We start from the raw sequence: 16044 nt of genomic DNA, 5'->3' as shown, positions 1-16044 counted from the left end.
TCCTGGTCCCCAGCAGCACCCAAAAACCTCTACCGCGACTCTTATAGCTAGCAAGGCTTGTTTGCGGTATTTCTGCGTGGGAACACCTCTGCAATCTTCATCGCGACGTGGGGCATCTTCCATCCAAAGGAGAAGCTCCTAGTCCTCTTCGTTGTTGCAGAATTCCAAGCTTCTTCCATCCGGAGGCAGCTACCTTGCACATTCATATGGGGTTTTCTGGGCTCCTGCCCCACCTGGACACTATCGCGACTCTTGGACTTGGTCCCCTTGCCTTGTAGGTCCTCAGGTCCAGGAATCCGTCTTCAGTGCTTTGCTGGTGTTTGTGGTTCTTGCTGAATCCCCCTATCACGACTATTGTGTTCTTTTGGGGTAGTAGGTGTACTTTACTCCTACTTTTCAGGATCTTGGGGTGGGCTATCTTGGACACCCTAACTGTTTTCTTACAGTCCCAGCGACCCTCTACAAGCTCACATAGGTTTGGGGTCCATTCGTGGTTCGCATTCCACTTTTGGAGTATATTGTTTGTGTTGCCCCTAGACCTATGTTCACCTATTGCAACCTATTGTAATTCTACACTGTTTGCATTACTTTTCTGACTTACTTACCTGGTTGGGTTTGTGTACATATAACTTGTGTACATTACTTGTGTATATTACTTACCTTCTTACTGAGGGTACTCACTGAGATACTTGTGGCATATTCTCATAAAAATAAAGTACCTTTATTTTTAGTAACTCTGAGTATTGTGTTATCTTAGGATATTGTGCTATATGATATAAGTGGTATAGTAGGAGCTTTGCATGTCTCCTAGTTCAGCCTAAGCTGCTTTGCCATAGCTACCTTCTATCAGCCTAAGCTGCTAGAAACACTTCTATTCTACTAATAAGGGATAACTGGACCTGGCACAGGGTGTAAGTACCACAGGGTACCACTATAACCCAGGCCAGCCTCCTACAGGGGCGCTCAGGAACACGGAGAGCCCCCGCAGAAGCAGGCAGCACCCGCAGAAGAACCGGAACAGGCACTTAGAAGATCTGAGGACAGCGGTCAACTCAGAGTCACAAAGGAGGGTCCCATGACGTCGGAGTCCAACTCAGCGAGTTGGGCAATGCAGGACGGAGTGCTGGGGACCTGGGCTAGGCTGTGCACGAAGGAAGTCTTGCAAAAGTGCACAGAAGCCTGAGCAGCTGCAGTTAACGCAGTACACAGGATTACTGTCTGGCATGGGGAGGCAAGCACTTACCTCCACCAAATTTGGACAGAAGGGCCACTGGACTGTGGGAGACACTTGTACCCAGCTCCTGTGTTCCAGGGACCATGCTCGTCAGGATGAGAGGGGACCCAGAGGACCAGTGATGCAGAAGTTTGGTGCCTGCGTTAGCAGGGGGAAGATTCCGTCAGCCCAGGGGAGTTTTCTTCTTGGCTTCCAGTGCATGGTGAAGGCAGACAGCCCTCAGAGCATGCACCACCAGGAAACAGTCAAGAAAGCCGTCACGATGAGGCGCTACAATGTTGCTGGTATGCTTCTTGCTACTTTGTTGTGGTTATACAGGCGTCCTGGAGCAGTCAGCAGTCGATCCTTGGCAGAACCTGAAGAGGGAAGTGAAGAGGAACTCTGGTGAGCTCTTGCATTCGTTATCTTCGGAATAGCCCAGCGGAGAGACCCTAAAAAGCCCACAGAGGAGGATTGGCTACTGAGAAAGGTAAGCACCTATCAGGAGGGGTCTCTGAAGTCACCTGCTGGCACTGGCCACTCAGAGCTGTCCATTGTGCCCTCACACCTCTGCATCCAAGTGGTCACTCCCCTTTCCTTTGTCCAGTTTCTCGCCAGAGCAGGGCTAGAGGATCCCTGAACCGGTGTAGACTGGCTTATGCAGAGATGGGCACCATCTGTGCCCATCAAAGCATTTCCATAGGCTGGGGGAGGCTACACCTCCCCAGACCTTCACACCTATTTCCAAAGAGAGAGGGTGTAACACCCTCTCTCAGAGAAAATCCTTTGTTCTGCCTTCCTGGGCCAGGGCTGCCTGGACCCCAGGAGGGCAGAATCCTGTCTGAGGGGTTGGCAGCAGCAGCAGCTGCAGTGGAAACCCCAGAAAGGCAGTTTGGCAGCACCCGGGTACTGTGCTAGAGACCCGGGGATGCATGAAATTGTCTCCCCAATACCAGAATGGTATTGGGGTGACAATTCCATGATCCTAGACATGTTACATGACCATGTTCGGAGTTACCATTGTGACGCTACATATAGGTATTGACCTATTTGTAGTGCACAGGTGTAATGGTGTCCCCGCACTCACAAAGTCCGGGGAATTTGCCCTGAACGATGTGGGGGCACTTTAGCTAGTGCCAGGGTGCCCACACACTAAGTAACTTTGCACCCAACCTTCACCAGGTGAAGGTTAGACATATAGGTGACTTATAAGTTACTTAAGTGCAGTTTTAAATGGCTGTGAAATAACGTGCTCATTATTTCACTCAGGCTGCAGTGGCAGTCCTGTGTAAGAATTGTCAGAGCTCCCTATGGGTGGAAAAAGAAATGCTGCAGCCCATAGGGATCTCTTGGAACCCCAATACCCTGGGTACCTAGGTACCATATACAAGGGAATTATAAGTGTGTTCCAGTGTGCCAATGAGAATTGGTAAAATTAGTCACTAGCCTGTTAGTGACAAATTCGGAAAGCAGAGAGAGCATAACCACTGAGGTTCTGGTTAGCAGAGCCTCAGTGAGACAGTTCGTCATCACACAGGAACACATACAGGGCACATACTTATGAGCACTGGGGCCCAGTGACACATAGACTAAAACAACATATATACAGGGAAATATGGGGGTAACATGCTAGGCAAGATGGTACTTTGCTACACAACCGCCCCCCCCAAACGAAGGACAATAAGACTAGCCATGGCCTGATGATTCTTCATTGTCTAAGTGGAAATATCTGGAGAGTCCATCTGCATTAGGGTGGGTACTCCCAGGTCTATGTTCCACTGTATAGTCCATTCCATGTAGAGATATGGACCACTTCAACAATTTAGGATTTTCACCTTTCATTTGTTTTAGCCAAAGTAGAGGTTTGTGGTCTGTCTGAACAATAAAGTGAGTGCCAAACAGGTATGGCCTCAACTTTTTCAGTGCCCAGAGCACAGCAAAGGCCTCCCTCTCTATGGCAGACTAACGCTTTTCTCCAGGGGTCAACCTTCTGCTGATAAAAGCAACTGGTTGATCCTGGCCTCAGAATTCAGTTGTGATAAGACTACCCCTACCCCTAATTCAGTTGCATCAGTTTGAACAATTAATTTCTTGGAATAACATGGGCTTTTTAGGACAGGTGCGGAGCACATGACCTGTTTGAGCTCCTCAAAAGATTTCTGACAGCCAGCTGTGCATAACACCTTCTTAGGCATTTTCTTGCTTGTGAGATCATTAAGAGGGGCTGCTATGGAGCCATAATTCTTAATGAATCTCCTGTAATACCCTGTGAGGCCTAAAAAGGCTCTCACCTGGGTCTGCATTGTAGGGGGAACCCAATCCATGATAGTCTGGATTTTCCCCTGTAGTGGTGCAGTGTGTTCTCCCCCTACCAGGTGGCCCAGATAAACCACTTCCCCCTGCCCTATCTGGCACTTTGAGGCCTTGATAGTGATGCCTGCCTTTTGCAGGGCCTCCAAAACTTTACACAGGTGGACCAGGTGCTCATCCCAGGTTGAGCTAAAGACAGCATTATCATCAAGATATGCTGCACTGAAAGCTTCCAACCCTTGCAGGACTGTGTTCACCAACCTCTGAAAAGTGGCAGGTGCATTTTTCAAACCAAAGGGCATTACTGTGAATTGGTAGTGCCCTCCAATGGTAGAAAATGCAGTCTTTGGTTTAGCATCTTCTGCCAATCTGATCTGCCAATACCCTGCAGTCAGATCAAAAGTGCTACGATACTTGGCAGAAGCCAGCGTATCAATGAGCTCATCTGCCCTAGGTATAGAGTGAGCATCAGTTTTTGTTACCTGATTGAGCCCTCTGTAATCTACACAAAACCTCATCTCCCTCTTTTCATCTTTGGTGTGAGGTTTTGGTGCAAGCACCACTGGGCTAGCCCATGGGCTTTCAAAAGGTTCAATCAGCCCCAAATCCAACATTTTCTGCACCTCTTGTTTAATGCAGTCTCTGACATGGTCAGACTGCCTATAAATTTTATTTTTGACAAGCAGGCTGTCTCCAGTATCAATAGTGTGTTCACACCAGGATGTGGTACCTGGTACAAGTGAAAAGAGGTCTGAAAATTGGCTTAGGAAATTGATGCAGTTGTCTTTCTTTTCTGCAGTCAGACAGTCTGCTAAAATGACTCCCTCCACTAAGGCATCTGCTTCAGTGGTGGAGAAGAGATCAGGGAGAGGGTCACTCTCTTCTTCCTGTCCCTGATCTGTTGCTTAAGCAGGGTGAGATCAGCCCTGTCATAGTAGGGTTTTAGGCGGGTGACAAGAATCACCCTAAGGGGACTCCTGGCAGTGCCCCGGTCTACCAAATAGGTAACCTCACCCTTTTTCTCAACAATTAGATGGGGTCCACTCCGTTTGTTTTGGAGTGCTCTTGGGGCCGCAGGCTTCTGTCCTGGTTGGTACTGGATCAGAACAGCCTTCTGGTCATGCCATTGCTTTTGCAGCTCCTGGCTGGCCTGAAGGTTTTTACTAGCCTTTTTCATGTACTCAGCCATTCTGGATCTTAGGCCAAGTATATAATCCACTATGTCCTGTTTAGGAGCTTTTAAAGGTTGGTCCCAATCCTCCTTCACAAGAGTAAGTGGACCTCTTACAGGGTGCCCAAAGAGGAGTTCAAAGGGGCTGAAGCCCACTCCTTTTTGGGGTACCTCCCTCTAAGCAAAAAGGAGGCAAGGTAACAGGACATCCCATCACCTCCTGAGTTTTTCAGGGAGTCCTATCATCATTCCTTTGAGAGTTTTATTAAACCTCTCAACCAGACCATTTATTTGTGGATGGTAAGGGGTGGTGAACTTGTAGGTAACACCACACTCCTTCTACATTGCTTTTAGGTATGCAGACATGTAGTTGCTACCTCTGTCTGACACCACCTCTTTAGGAAAACCCACCCTGGAAAAGATTCCGAGGAGGGCCTTTGACACTGCAGGAGCTGTAGTGGTCCTTAAAGGTATGGCTTCAGGATATCTCGTGGCATGGTCCACTACCACCAAGATAAATCTATTGCCTGAAGCAGTAGGAGGGTCAAGGGGGCCAACTATGTCAACCCCTACCCTTTCGAAGGGCACCCCCACCACTGTAAGTGGAATTAGAGGGGCCTTTTGGAGTGCCGCCAGTCTTGCCACTGGCGTGGCAGGTCACACAATACTTGCAAAAATCATTGGTGTCCTCTGACAAATGGGGCCAGTGAAACAAGGGGACAAGTCTTTCCCAAGTTTTCGTCTTGCCCAAATGCCCAGCCAAAGGAATGTCATGTGCTAGAGTGAGAAGAAACTCTCTGTACTGCAGGGGAATGACCAATCTCCTGGCTGCTCCAGGTTTTGGGTCCCTTGCCTCGGTGTACAAGAGGTTGTCCTCCCAGTAAACTCTATGTGAGTCACTGACATCCCCATTTTGCTGCTTGACAGCTTGCTGTCTGAGACCCTCTAATGTGGGACAGGTTTGCTGTGCCACACTCATCTCTTTCCTGGCAGGCCCCCCTCCACCCAAAAGCTCAGCAGTTTCTGCGGCCAGCTCCTCTGGTGTAGTTTCTGCACAAGGAGCAAATTCCTCTTCCTCAGAAGGGGAATCATCTGTAGAGGGAGGAATAGTGGGTAGGGATTTACCCTTGCTACCCCTAGCTTTACGGAGCACTTGGTCCATTGTTCCAGGATCCAAGTTACTCTGTCCTTTTTTGCTTTTTGGCCTGTGCCCTGGTTGTAGGAGGCTGGCCTGACTTGTAGTGGGTACCAGAGGTACTTACACCGTGTGCCAGGTCCAGTTATCCCTTATTAGTGTAGAAGAGGTGTTTCTAGCAGCTTAGGCTGATAGAAGGTAGCTATGGCAAAGCAACTTAGGCTGAACTAGGAGACATATAAAGCTCCTACTATGCCACTGGTGTCATATGCACAATATCATAAGAAAACATAATACACAGAAGTACTAAAAATAAAGGTACTTTATTTTTATGACAATATGCCAAAAGTATCTCAGTGAGTACCCTCAGTATGAGGATAGGATATATACACAAGATATATGTACACAAACCAAAATTGTGCAGGTAATAGCAAAAAGGAAGTAATGCAAGCAATGCAAAATTACAGTAGATTGCAATAGGAGCACATAGGTATAGGGGCAACACAAACCATATATTCCAAAAGTGGAATGCGAACCACGAATGGACCCCAAACCTATGTGATCTTGTACAGGGTCGCTGGGACTGTAAGAAAACAGTGAGGGTTAGAAAAATAGCCCACCCCAAGACCCTGAAAGGTAGGTGTAAAGTGCACCTACTACCCCCAGAGAGCACAGAAGTCGTGATGGGGGATTCTGCAGGAAGAACAAATACCAGCAATGCAACAACAGTGGATTTCCGGACCTGAGTACCTGTAAGACAAGGGGACCAAGTCCAATAGTCGCGACAGTGTTGAGAGTGGGCAGGAGCCCAGGAAATGCAAGCTGAGGGTGCAAGGAAGCTGCCACCTGTTGGAAGAAGCTTGGAGTTCTGCAAGAAAGAAGAGGACTAGGAACTTCTCCTTCGGGGGATGGATGTCCCACGTCGTGAAGAACCTTGTAGAGGTGTTCCCACGCAGAAAGACTGCAAACAAGCCTTGCTAGCTGCAAGGGCCGCGGTTAGGGTTTTTGGGTGCTGGTGTGACCCAGGAGGGACCAGGATGTCGCCACTCAGGCGTGGAGACAGATGGGGCGCCCAGCAACTTAGGGAGCCCTCACAGAAGCAGGCAGCACCTGCAGAAGTACCTGAACAGGCACTTAGAAGAAAAGTGAACAGGAGTCCACCCGAAGTCACAAAAGGGAGTCTCATGACGCCGGAGGACAACTCAGAAGATTGTGCACTGCAGGTTAGAGTGTCGGGGACCCAGGCTTGGCTGTGCACGAAGGAAATCCTGGAAGAGTGCACAGGAGCTGGAGCAGCTGCAAATCACGCGGTACCCAGCAATGCAGTTTAGCGTGGGGAGGCAAGGACTTACCTCCACCAAACTGGTCTGTGGGAGTCACTTGGACAGAGTTGCTGTGTTCCGGGGACCACACTCGTGAGGATGAGAGGGGACCCAGAGGACCAGTGTTGCAGTCTTTTGGTGCCTGCGTAAGCAGGGGGAAGATTCCGTCGACCCACAGGAGATTTCTTCGGAGCTTCTGGTGCAGGGTGAAGGCAGGCTACCCCCAGAGCATGCACCACCTCGAAACAGTCAAGAAAGCCGGCAGGATGGAGCGATACAAGATTGCTAGTAGTCGCCTTTCTACTTTGTTGCAGTTTTGCAGACGTCCTGAGCAGTCAGCGGTCGATCCTTTGGTAGAAGGTGAAGAGGGAGATGCAGAGGAACTCTGGTGAGCTCTTGCATTCGTTATCTGAAGAATTCCCCAAAGCAGAGACCCTAAATAGCCAGAAAAGGAGGTTTGGCTACCAGGTTAGGAAGATTGGCTACCAAGAGAGGTAAGAGCCTATCAGAAGGAGCCTCTGGCGTCACCTGCTGGCACTGGCCACTCAGAGCAGTCCAGTGTGCCCCCAACACCTCTGTTTCGAAGATGGCAGAGGTCTGGGACACACTGGAGGAGCTCTGGGAGGTACTGGTCAGGGAAGTGGTCACTCCCCTTTCCTTTGTCCAGTTTTGCGCCAGATCAGGGCTGGGGGATCCCTGAACCGGTGTAGACTGGCTTATGCAGAGATGGGCACCATCTGTGCCCATCATAGCATTTCCAGAGGCTGGGGGAGGCTACGCCTCCCCATCCCTTCACACCTATTTCCATTGGGAGAGGGTGTAACACCCTCTCTTAGAGGAAATACTTTGTTCTGCCTTCCTGGGTTGGGGCTGCCCAGACCCCACAAGGGCAGAATCCTGTCTGAGGGGTTGGCAGCAGCAGAAGCTGCAGTGGAAACCCTGGAAAGGCAGTTGGGCAGTACCCGGGTTCTGTGCTAGAGACCCGGGGGATCATGGAATTGTCCCCCCAATACCAGAATTTTATTGGTGTGACAGTTCCATGATCTTAGACATGTTACATGGCCATGTTCGGAGTTACCATTGTGACGCTATACATAGGTAGTGACCTATGTGCAATGCACGGGTGTAATGGTGTCCCCACACGCACAAAGTTCGGGGAATTTGCCCTGAACAATGTGGGGGCACCTTGGCTAGTGCCAGGGTGCCCACACACTAAGTAACTTGGCACCTAACCTTCACCAAGTGAGGGTGAGACATATAGGTGACTTATAAGTTACTTATGTGCAGTGAAAAATGGCTGTGAAATAACGTGGACGTTATTTCACTCAGGCTGCAGTGGCAGGCCTGTGTAAGAATTGTCTGAGCTCCCTATGAGTGGCGAAAGAAATGCTGCAGGATCCCCTGGAACCCCAATACCCTGGGTACCTAAGTACCATATACAAGGGAATTATATGGATGTACCAGTGTACCAATGAAAATTGGTAAAATTAGTCATTAGCCTGCAGTGACAATTTTAAAGAGAGAGCATAAACACTGAGGTTCTGGTTAGCGGAGCCTCAGTGATACAGTTAGGCACCACACAGGGAACACATGAAGGCCACAAACCTATGAGCACTGGTGTCCTGGCTAGCAGGACCCCAGTGACACATATCAAACACACTGACAACATAGGGTTTTCACTATGAGTACTGGGCCCTGGCTAGCAGGATCCCAGTGAGACAGTAAAAACGCCCTGACATATACTCACAGACAGGTCAAAAGTGGGGGTAACAAGGCTAGAAAGAGGCTACCTTCCTACATCAGCTGAGGGTAAAAAGTGTGAATTTACCCTGAAGCCCGGAACACCTCTCCCCAGTGCAAAGATGTTTTAAAAGGGGAATCAAATATATATAAATATATAATTAAATATATAATTAGATATATAGATATAAAAATATTTGCCTGGGAGTGTGTCCCTAAGGGGCAGAAATGCCCAAATACCGACCCTGCAGGGCGTATAAAAAAGTAAAAATAGTACAGACCCCTGTGAATATGGGGCTTTCAAATAGCCCAAGTTACAGACCCTTTAGAAAGGGCGTCACCCTACAGGCTTATAGCTGAGAGCGACACACACAGCTGGAAGGGGGCACGCAACTTCGTTCCCGTTATCTGGCAGGAATCGAAGCCGCGTGTTCACCTCTGCACGTCTCCTCAACGCGAGTGTTCGAATGGGTGCCACCTGGTGGCCTTCAAACACTGCATGCATTGCACAACTCGAAAAACAATTGCGAAGGAGCGATAACATTCCCGCGATGTTAAACATTAACAAAATAAAAAGGTCAATGAAATTAGCATAGTGAACATGAAAAAAAAAATCTTGAAAACACTGAGCAATTAATCAAGCAACAAAACAGAGTAAAGGAAGTAAACTTATCTCGGCTGCGAGCAGCGAAGAAAGAGGAATGCTGGAAACAGACAATGGACTGTATTATGGACTGCCTGTTCCTGATTGGTTTTCCTTATATATTTTGATTGGTTCTTTATTGTACCCCCATCCCCATGCTTTCATGGGAATAGTAGTTCTTGTTTTAATGTTCTGCTGCTATTTAATAAAGTGGAGAAAGAAGGCATAATCCTCACCTCTGGTCCTGCCCCAGAATTTGCCAGAAATATGTTCTCCTTTTAGCTTCTGGGGCACCTTCGATAACCTCTGTGGGAAAATCATGAGAAAACTGTTTTCTCTCAAACATGATTCATGAAATCCCAGGAGGGTAAAATCATCTTAGAACACACCACAATTCCTAAAATTAGAATAGTAGCTTTAATAAATGACTTATATTGTAACTAAAATCTGTTATCACCTTTTATATGTTCTCCTTTTTGCGATCCTTAAGACCTGCCATTCAATACAATGTATTTCATCGGGGCTATCATGCATATTGGTCCCAAGATGGCTGTCATCACTTTCTGGTTGAAGTGCTGACAGCCAATCAGATCTCACAGTGAGATTTGTGCTTAGGCTCCGCCCAGATATATAATTCGGGATTCCCTTTAATATCTCAGACTACTGAACAGATTTACACCAAATAAGAACGGGCATTGGCAAAGCCAATAGGGCTCGCCTTTGTGAGAGGTAGTTGTTTTTTAGTGTAGCTATTTATTTGTGAGTCAGTTTTGTAATTTGTAATTGTTTTATTGCAAATACAAATGTTCACTGGAAAGTTATGTGTGACCAGTATTTTAATATTGCTTGCATTAACCTGATAATGAGTGTTCTCATAATATGCCATTCATAGGAAGTGTAAATAACCAGTGTTACTAATGCCAAATTTAGCAGCACTCTATTTATCGACTTCAGAAGGCTAAACCCTTGTGTTTACCTTGCTGACAGCACTATTGTCAATATGAGCCCTTAACTCACTGAGCCGAGATTGCTGTACGGCTACTGTTATATGGCGAGGGATTGCTAAACTGGAGATCTGCGCCTGATGGCCTTACAGTCTTATGACAAAGCCCACACATTCTTCACTCCAGAAATTTCCTGTTGGCAGAGTGCGAGGAGGGTGAAAGCTGGAGTGTACAAACAGCTAGCTGCTTCAATATCACTTGCGTTAAATGAACAGCCACGCAGGCACTGTTCTCCTCAATATATAGGTTCATTGGTGCTCTTGCTTCTGTTTGCGCTTTACGAGTGCTGATGCAGTTCAGTCGCCATTCCATTTTGGGCCTCGTGTCTCCAGCACACCGCTGGCTACTCATCGTCTGCACGTACGAGCTCACAAACTACAGGACAGGCACCTGATGTGCTGAGGAATGAAATGCCACATTGTGCAGTTTTTTAAACCTTGACTCGAATGAGAAGAGACTGCAACAAAGATCTGCTGTTGTTCGCAGGAATGCATTGGACACTTCACCAAACTGCGCAGGTGAACAGTATTAAAAAATAAGTAATAAAAAAACAGAGTAACGCTGGGCTGCTTGACCATTACTGTATGGCCCTGTGAAGTCTGCACTCTCCAAATGAGGACACTTTAAGGAACCGAGCAACAATGTGAATTTTAATCAAAGTCGAGGCGAGAGAGCAACGCTCTGTAGAGGAGCACACAAGGGACTCACCTGGAGAACACATGCACTTGCGGAGTGCTTTAAACAATGAACAGCTTAGCTGCGAGAGGGGCAGTAACATTCTTCATGAGTGAAATCCAAGGTTTGTCATCGGTAAGGCTGTTGATGTTCATGTGAAGCTTAAAAACCCAATGTTGTTGCAGCAGTAGACTGATGTATGGTGAGTCCATCCTGTAACTTCTATAAACAGAGCACTTCATGTCATTTGGAGTTTGCTGCTTAGAAGTGTTATGACTGGTAAGTTTTGTTGATTTTCTTTGCATCTAATTGTGCTGTGATGCTCATTAATTCTTATCTTTCCCGACCTTGTGGTCATGGCTGCATAGAACATTTGACATGGACAGTGAATTAAGTATACGCGGTTGTTCGTATTGTAATTTGTATGGCCCCGTATATCCCACGTACGGAGTAGGCCTAAGTCAAGCTCCTTGGTCGCTTCTGTCAGCCAGTAAATGTTGCAGTCGCCACAGCAATAATGTCCCCTTATCTTGGGAAAGCCCCTTAATAGCGCGCATCACTGAGTCGGGGTAGACTTCAGTCCCCATTTAGAATGATCCAGTTCTTATTAATGATCCTTTTATGTCATTGGGTCTTGGGGTGAAGTTTCCCTATAAGTACACAGACTAGAGCTAGCGTATCCCAGGTCCCTGCTGTGGTTCAATCTCTGCAGTGAGTGCTTATTGTGAAGCACTTGACTCACTACGTCACTGCACTTCCTGTGAGCGGCCTAGCCACCATTTGTGTCTCAAAGTGAACTGTGACTCTTCTTGTTGGAATGTACATATTTTCCTGAATTCTACCTGTCCACTTTTCCATATTATAACTGCAGCTTTTTCAGGAAATATTTCCCATGTGTAATTTTCCGTCTTCTTTTCATTCTGCAGCTCAACAATCACACTTAGAAAGTATGGATGGGGAAGAGAGCTATAAAAGTTCTGGAGGCAAGAAGAACTTTACTCAAAATATCTACCTAAGAAAATGCCGCAGAATGCACATGAGGGGGAGACACTTTGCTTGCAATGTGTGTGAAAAAAGATTTATCAGTAAAACACTTCTTGTGATCCACAAAAAAGTACACACCAACCTCAGGCCATATCCCTGCACCAAGTGTAAAAAGTGTTTTACTCAAAAGGCAACTTTTTTACAGCATCAAAGAACACACACAGGAGAAAAGCCTTATATCTGCACTGCATGTGAGAAGAGCTTCAATCATAAGTCTGATCTTCTACAGCACCAAAGAGTACACACAGGAGAGAAGCCTTATCGCTGCACTGTGTGTGAGAAGAGATTCAATCAAAAGGCACATCTTGTACGGCACCAAAGAATACACATAGGAGAGAGGGCTTATACCTGCACTGTGTGTGAGAAGAGCTTCAATCAAAAGTCATATCTTCTACAGCACCAAAGAATACACACAGGAGAGAGGCCTTATTGCTGCACTGTTTGTGAGAAGAGATTCAATCAAAAGGCACATCTTCTACAGCACCAAAGAATACACACAGGAGAGAAACCTTATCACTGCACTGTGTGTGCCAAGAGCTTCACTCAGAAGAAAATTCTTCATGATCACCAACTCATACACACAGGAGAAAAGCCTTATAGCTGCACTGTGTGTGAGAAGAGCTTTACTCATAAGAGAACCTTTGTACAGCATCAAAACGTACACACAGGAGAGAGAACTTATCACTGCACTGTGTGTGCCAAGAGCTTCACTCAGAAGAAAACTCTTCATGAGCACCAACTCATACACACAGGAGAAAAGCCTTATAGCTGCACTGTGTGTGAGAAAAGCTTTAAATGTAAGCAAAGTCTTTATCGGCATCAACGCATACACACAGGAGAAAAGCCATATGGCTGCACTGTATGTGAGAAGAGCTTTGCATGTAAGCAAAGCCTTTATCAGCATCAACGCATACACACAGGAGAAAAGCCTTATACCTGCACTGTGTGTGAGCAGCGCTTCAATCGAAAGTCAACTCTTCTACAGCACCAAAGAACACACACAGGAGAGAGGCCATATCACTGCACTGTGTGTGCCAAGAGCTTCACTCGAAAGAAAATTCTTCATGAGCACCAATTCATACACACAGGAGAAAAGCCTTATGGCTGCACTGTGTGTGAGAAGAGCTTCAGTCACAAGGCAAATCTTCTACAGCACCAAATTATACACACAGGAGAGAGACCCTATCACTGTGCTGTGTGTGCCAAGAGCTTCACTCGAAAGAACATTCTTCATCAACATAAATGCATGCACACAGGAGAACATGCTTATGGCTGCACTGTGTGTGAGAAGAGCTTCAATCGAAAGGCAAATCTTCTGCGGCACCAAAGAATACACACAGGAGAGAGGCCTTAACTCTGCACTGTGTGTGAGAAGAACTTTGCTCAGAAGGGAACCCTTGTACGGCACCAAAGAATACACACAGGAGAGAGGCCTTATCACTGCACTGTGTGTTCCAAGCACTTTGCTCAGAAGAGAAACCTTGTTCGGCATCAAAGCTTACACACGAGAGAGGCCTTACCACTGTGCCAAGTGTAAGAAGAGCTTTGCTCAAAAGGCACATCTTCAACTGCATCAATGTTAACACACCGGAGAGAGGATTTATAGCTGCACTGGGTGTGAGAAGAGCTTTACTTGAAAGGCACATCTTCTGCGGCACCGAACAATGCACACGGAGTACCTTAACACTGCACAGTGTATGCCAAGAGCTTTACTCTAAAGGACATTTTCTGCCACATCGAGTGGTACAAACAAGATAGATCCCTTTTTCGCTGTAACAAGTTTTTGTCAGGTTTACCCCATAAATCACTGCAGCTCTGTATTTTGTCCTTTTGACCTGATAATTCACTGTAACTACATTTTCACCTACTAGTCCTATAAACCAAAAGAACTCTAGATTGTATACTGTTGATCCTGTAATGCACAGTTTTACTGGTATGTTGTAACTTATCGGTACCTGTGGTGAAAGAGGCTTAATGAGTAGTTCAGTTGTTAGATGAGTATTTAATGAGTCACACATGTTTTTCTGTGTACCTTAGCAGATTAGCAGGTTCCACTTGTCCTCCACCTTTCTACAGCAGATAGCTGGGAGCTTCCATTTATTAAAGGCAATTTCTGGAATATCAATCAATCAATCAGTTTTTATAAAGTGCAACTACTCACCTGTGAGAGTCTCAGGGCGCTGCTCTCATAAAGGGTGTTTAAATCAGAATAATCTTGCACACTCTCAGAAGTTTCTTTTCCCGCAGAACCCTCCCTGCTGTATCTTTCCTAAACACCCTCTGCTGGCCCTGCTGATTCTCTACTGTGTGCAAAAATGCATGAGAAATGTGCTCAGTTAGAACAAGAAAGCAAGCAAATGGGGAGGCAGCTAGTTGAAGCCAAAAATAACGTAACCATGCTGTCTTGTTAGAATAAATTACTGCAGGATTAAGGGGATACTTATCAGGCTGTTGCAGAAAAGGCAGCTGTTTGCGTTTGTAGGAGGCTGTCCTGGTTTATAGTGGGTACCTAAGCTACTTACAACTTATACCAGATCCAGTTATCCCTTATTAGTGAAATGTAGGCAGTGTCTAGCAGCTTAGGCTGTCTAGGGGTAGCTGTAGCTGAGCAGCCAAGGCTGAACTAGGAGACATGCATAGCTCATGCAATACCACTGTAGTCACACAGCACTTACACACAAGAAAGACAATAATCAGTGTTACCAAAATTAAAGGTACTTTATTTTAGTGACACAATGCCAAAAAATATCTTAGATGCTATACTCCCTTAGGAGGTGTGAGAAAGTAGCCTCTTTCTAGTCTTGTTACCCCCACTTTTGGCCTGTTTGTGAGTATATGTCAGGGTGTTTTCACTGTCTCACTTGGATCCTGCTAGCCAGGGCCCAGTGCTCATAGTGAAAACCCTATGTTATCAGTATGTTTGTTATGTGTCACTGGGACCCTGCTAGCCAGGACCCCAGTGCTCATAGGTTTGTGACCTATATGTAAGTGTTCCCTCTATGATGCCTAACTGTCTCACTGAGGCTCCGCTAACCAGAACCTCAGTGGTTATGCTCTCTCTGCTTTCCATATTTGTCACTAACAGGCTAGTGACTAAATTTACCAATTCACATTGGCATACTGGTACACCCATATAATTCCCTAGTATATGGTACTGAGGTAACCAGGGTATTGGGGTTCCAGGAGATCCCTATGGGCTGCAGCATTTCTTTTGCCACCCATAGGGAGCTCTGACATATCTTACACAGGCCTGCCAGTGCAGCCTGAGTGAAATAACGTCCACGTTATTTCACAGCCATTTACCACTGCACTTAAGTAACTTATAAGTCACCTATATGTCTAACCTTCACCTGGTGATGGTTGGGTGCAAAGTTACTTAGTGTGTGGGCACCCTGGCACTAGCCAAGGTGCCCCGACATAGTTCAGGGCAAATTCCCCGGACTTTGTGAGTGCGGGGACACCATTACACGCGTGCACTATACATAGGTCACTACCTATGTACAGCGTCACAATTGTAACTCCGAACATGGCCATGTAACATGTCTAAGATCATGGAATTGTCACCCCAATGCCATTCTGACATTGGGGGGACAATTCCATGATCCCCCGGGTCTCTAGCATAGTACCCGGGTACTGCCAAACTGCCTTTCCGGGGTCTCCACTGCAGCTGCTGCCAACCCCTCAGACAGGTTTCTGCCCTCCTGGGGTCCAGGCAGCCCTGACCCAGGAAGGCAGAACAAAGGACTTCCTCTGAGAGAGGGTGTAACACCCTCTCCCTTTGGAAATA

At 46.7% G+C, this 16044-nt stretch overlaps 1 protein-coding gene across 1 annotated transcript in view; it reads left to right on the top strand.

Moving 5' to 3' along the window:
* The window catches only part of LOC138293768 (uncharacterized), a 112478-nt gene extending 97109 nt beyond the window's left edge, over positions 1-15369 (top strand). Inside the window, exon 4 of the mRNA XM_069233109.1 lies at positions 12140-15369. Coding sequence (XP_069089210.1) covers positions 12140-13611 — 1472 coding nt within the window. The 3' untranslated portion in view covers positions 13612-15369. The remainder of the gene's footprint in view (positions 1-12139) is intronic.
* The last annotated feature ends 675 nt before the right edge of the window (positions 15370-16044 follow it).

This window comes from Pleurodeles waltl, chromosome 4_2 (assembly GCF_031143425.1).
Source record: "Pleurodeles waltl isolate 20211129_DDA chromosome 4_2, aPleWal1.hap1.20221129, whole genome shotgun sequence".
Taxonomy (NCBI): Eukaryota; Metazoa; Chordata; class Amphibia; order Caudata; family Salamandridae; genus Pleurodeles; species Pleurodeles waltl.
The sequence above is the reverse complement of the archived record's forward strand: the minus strand, read 5'-3'. Positions and strand labels throughout refer to the sequence as shown.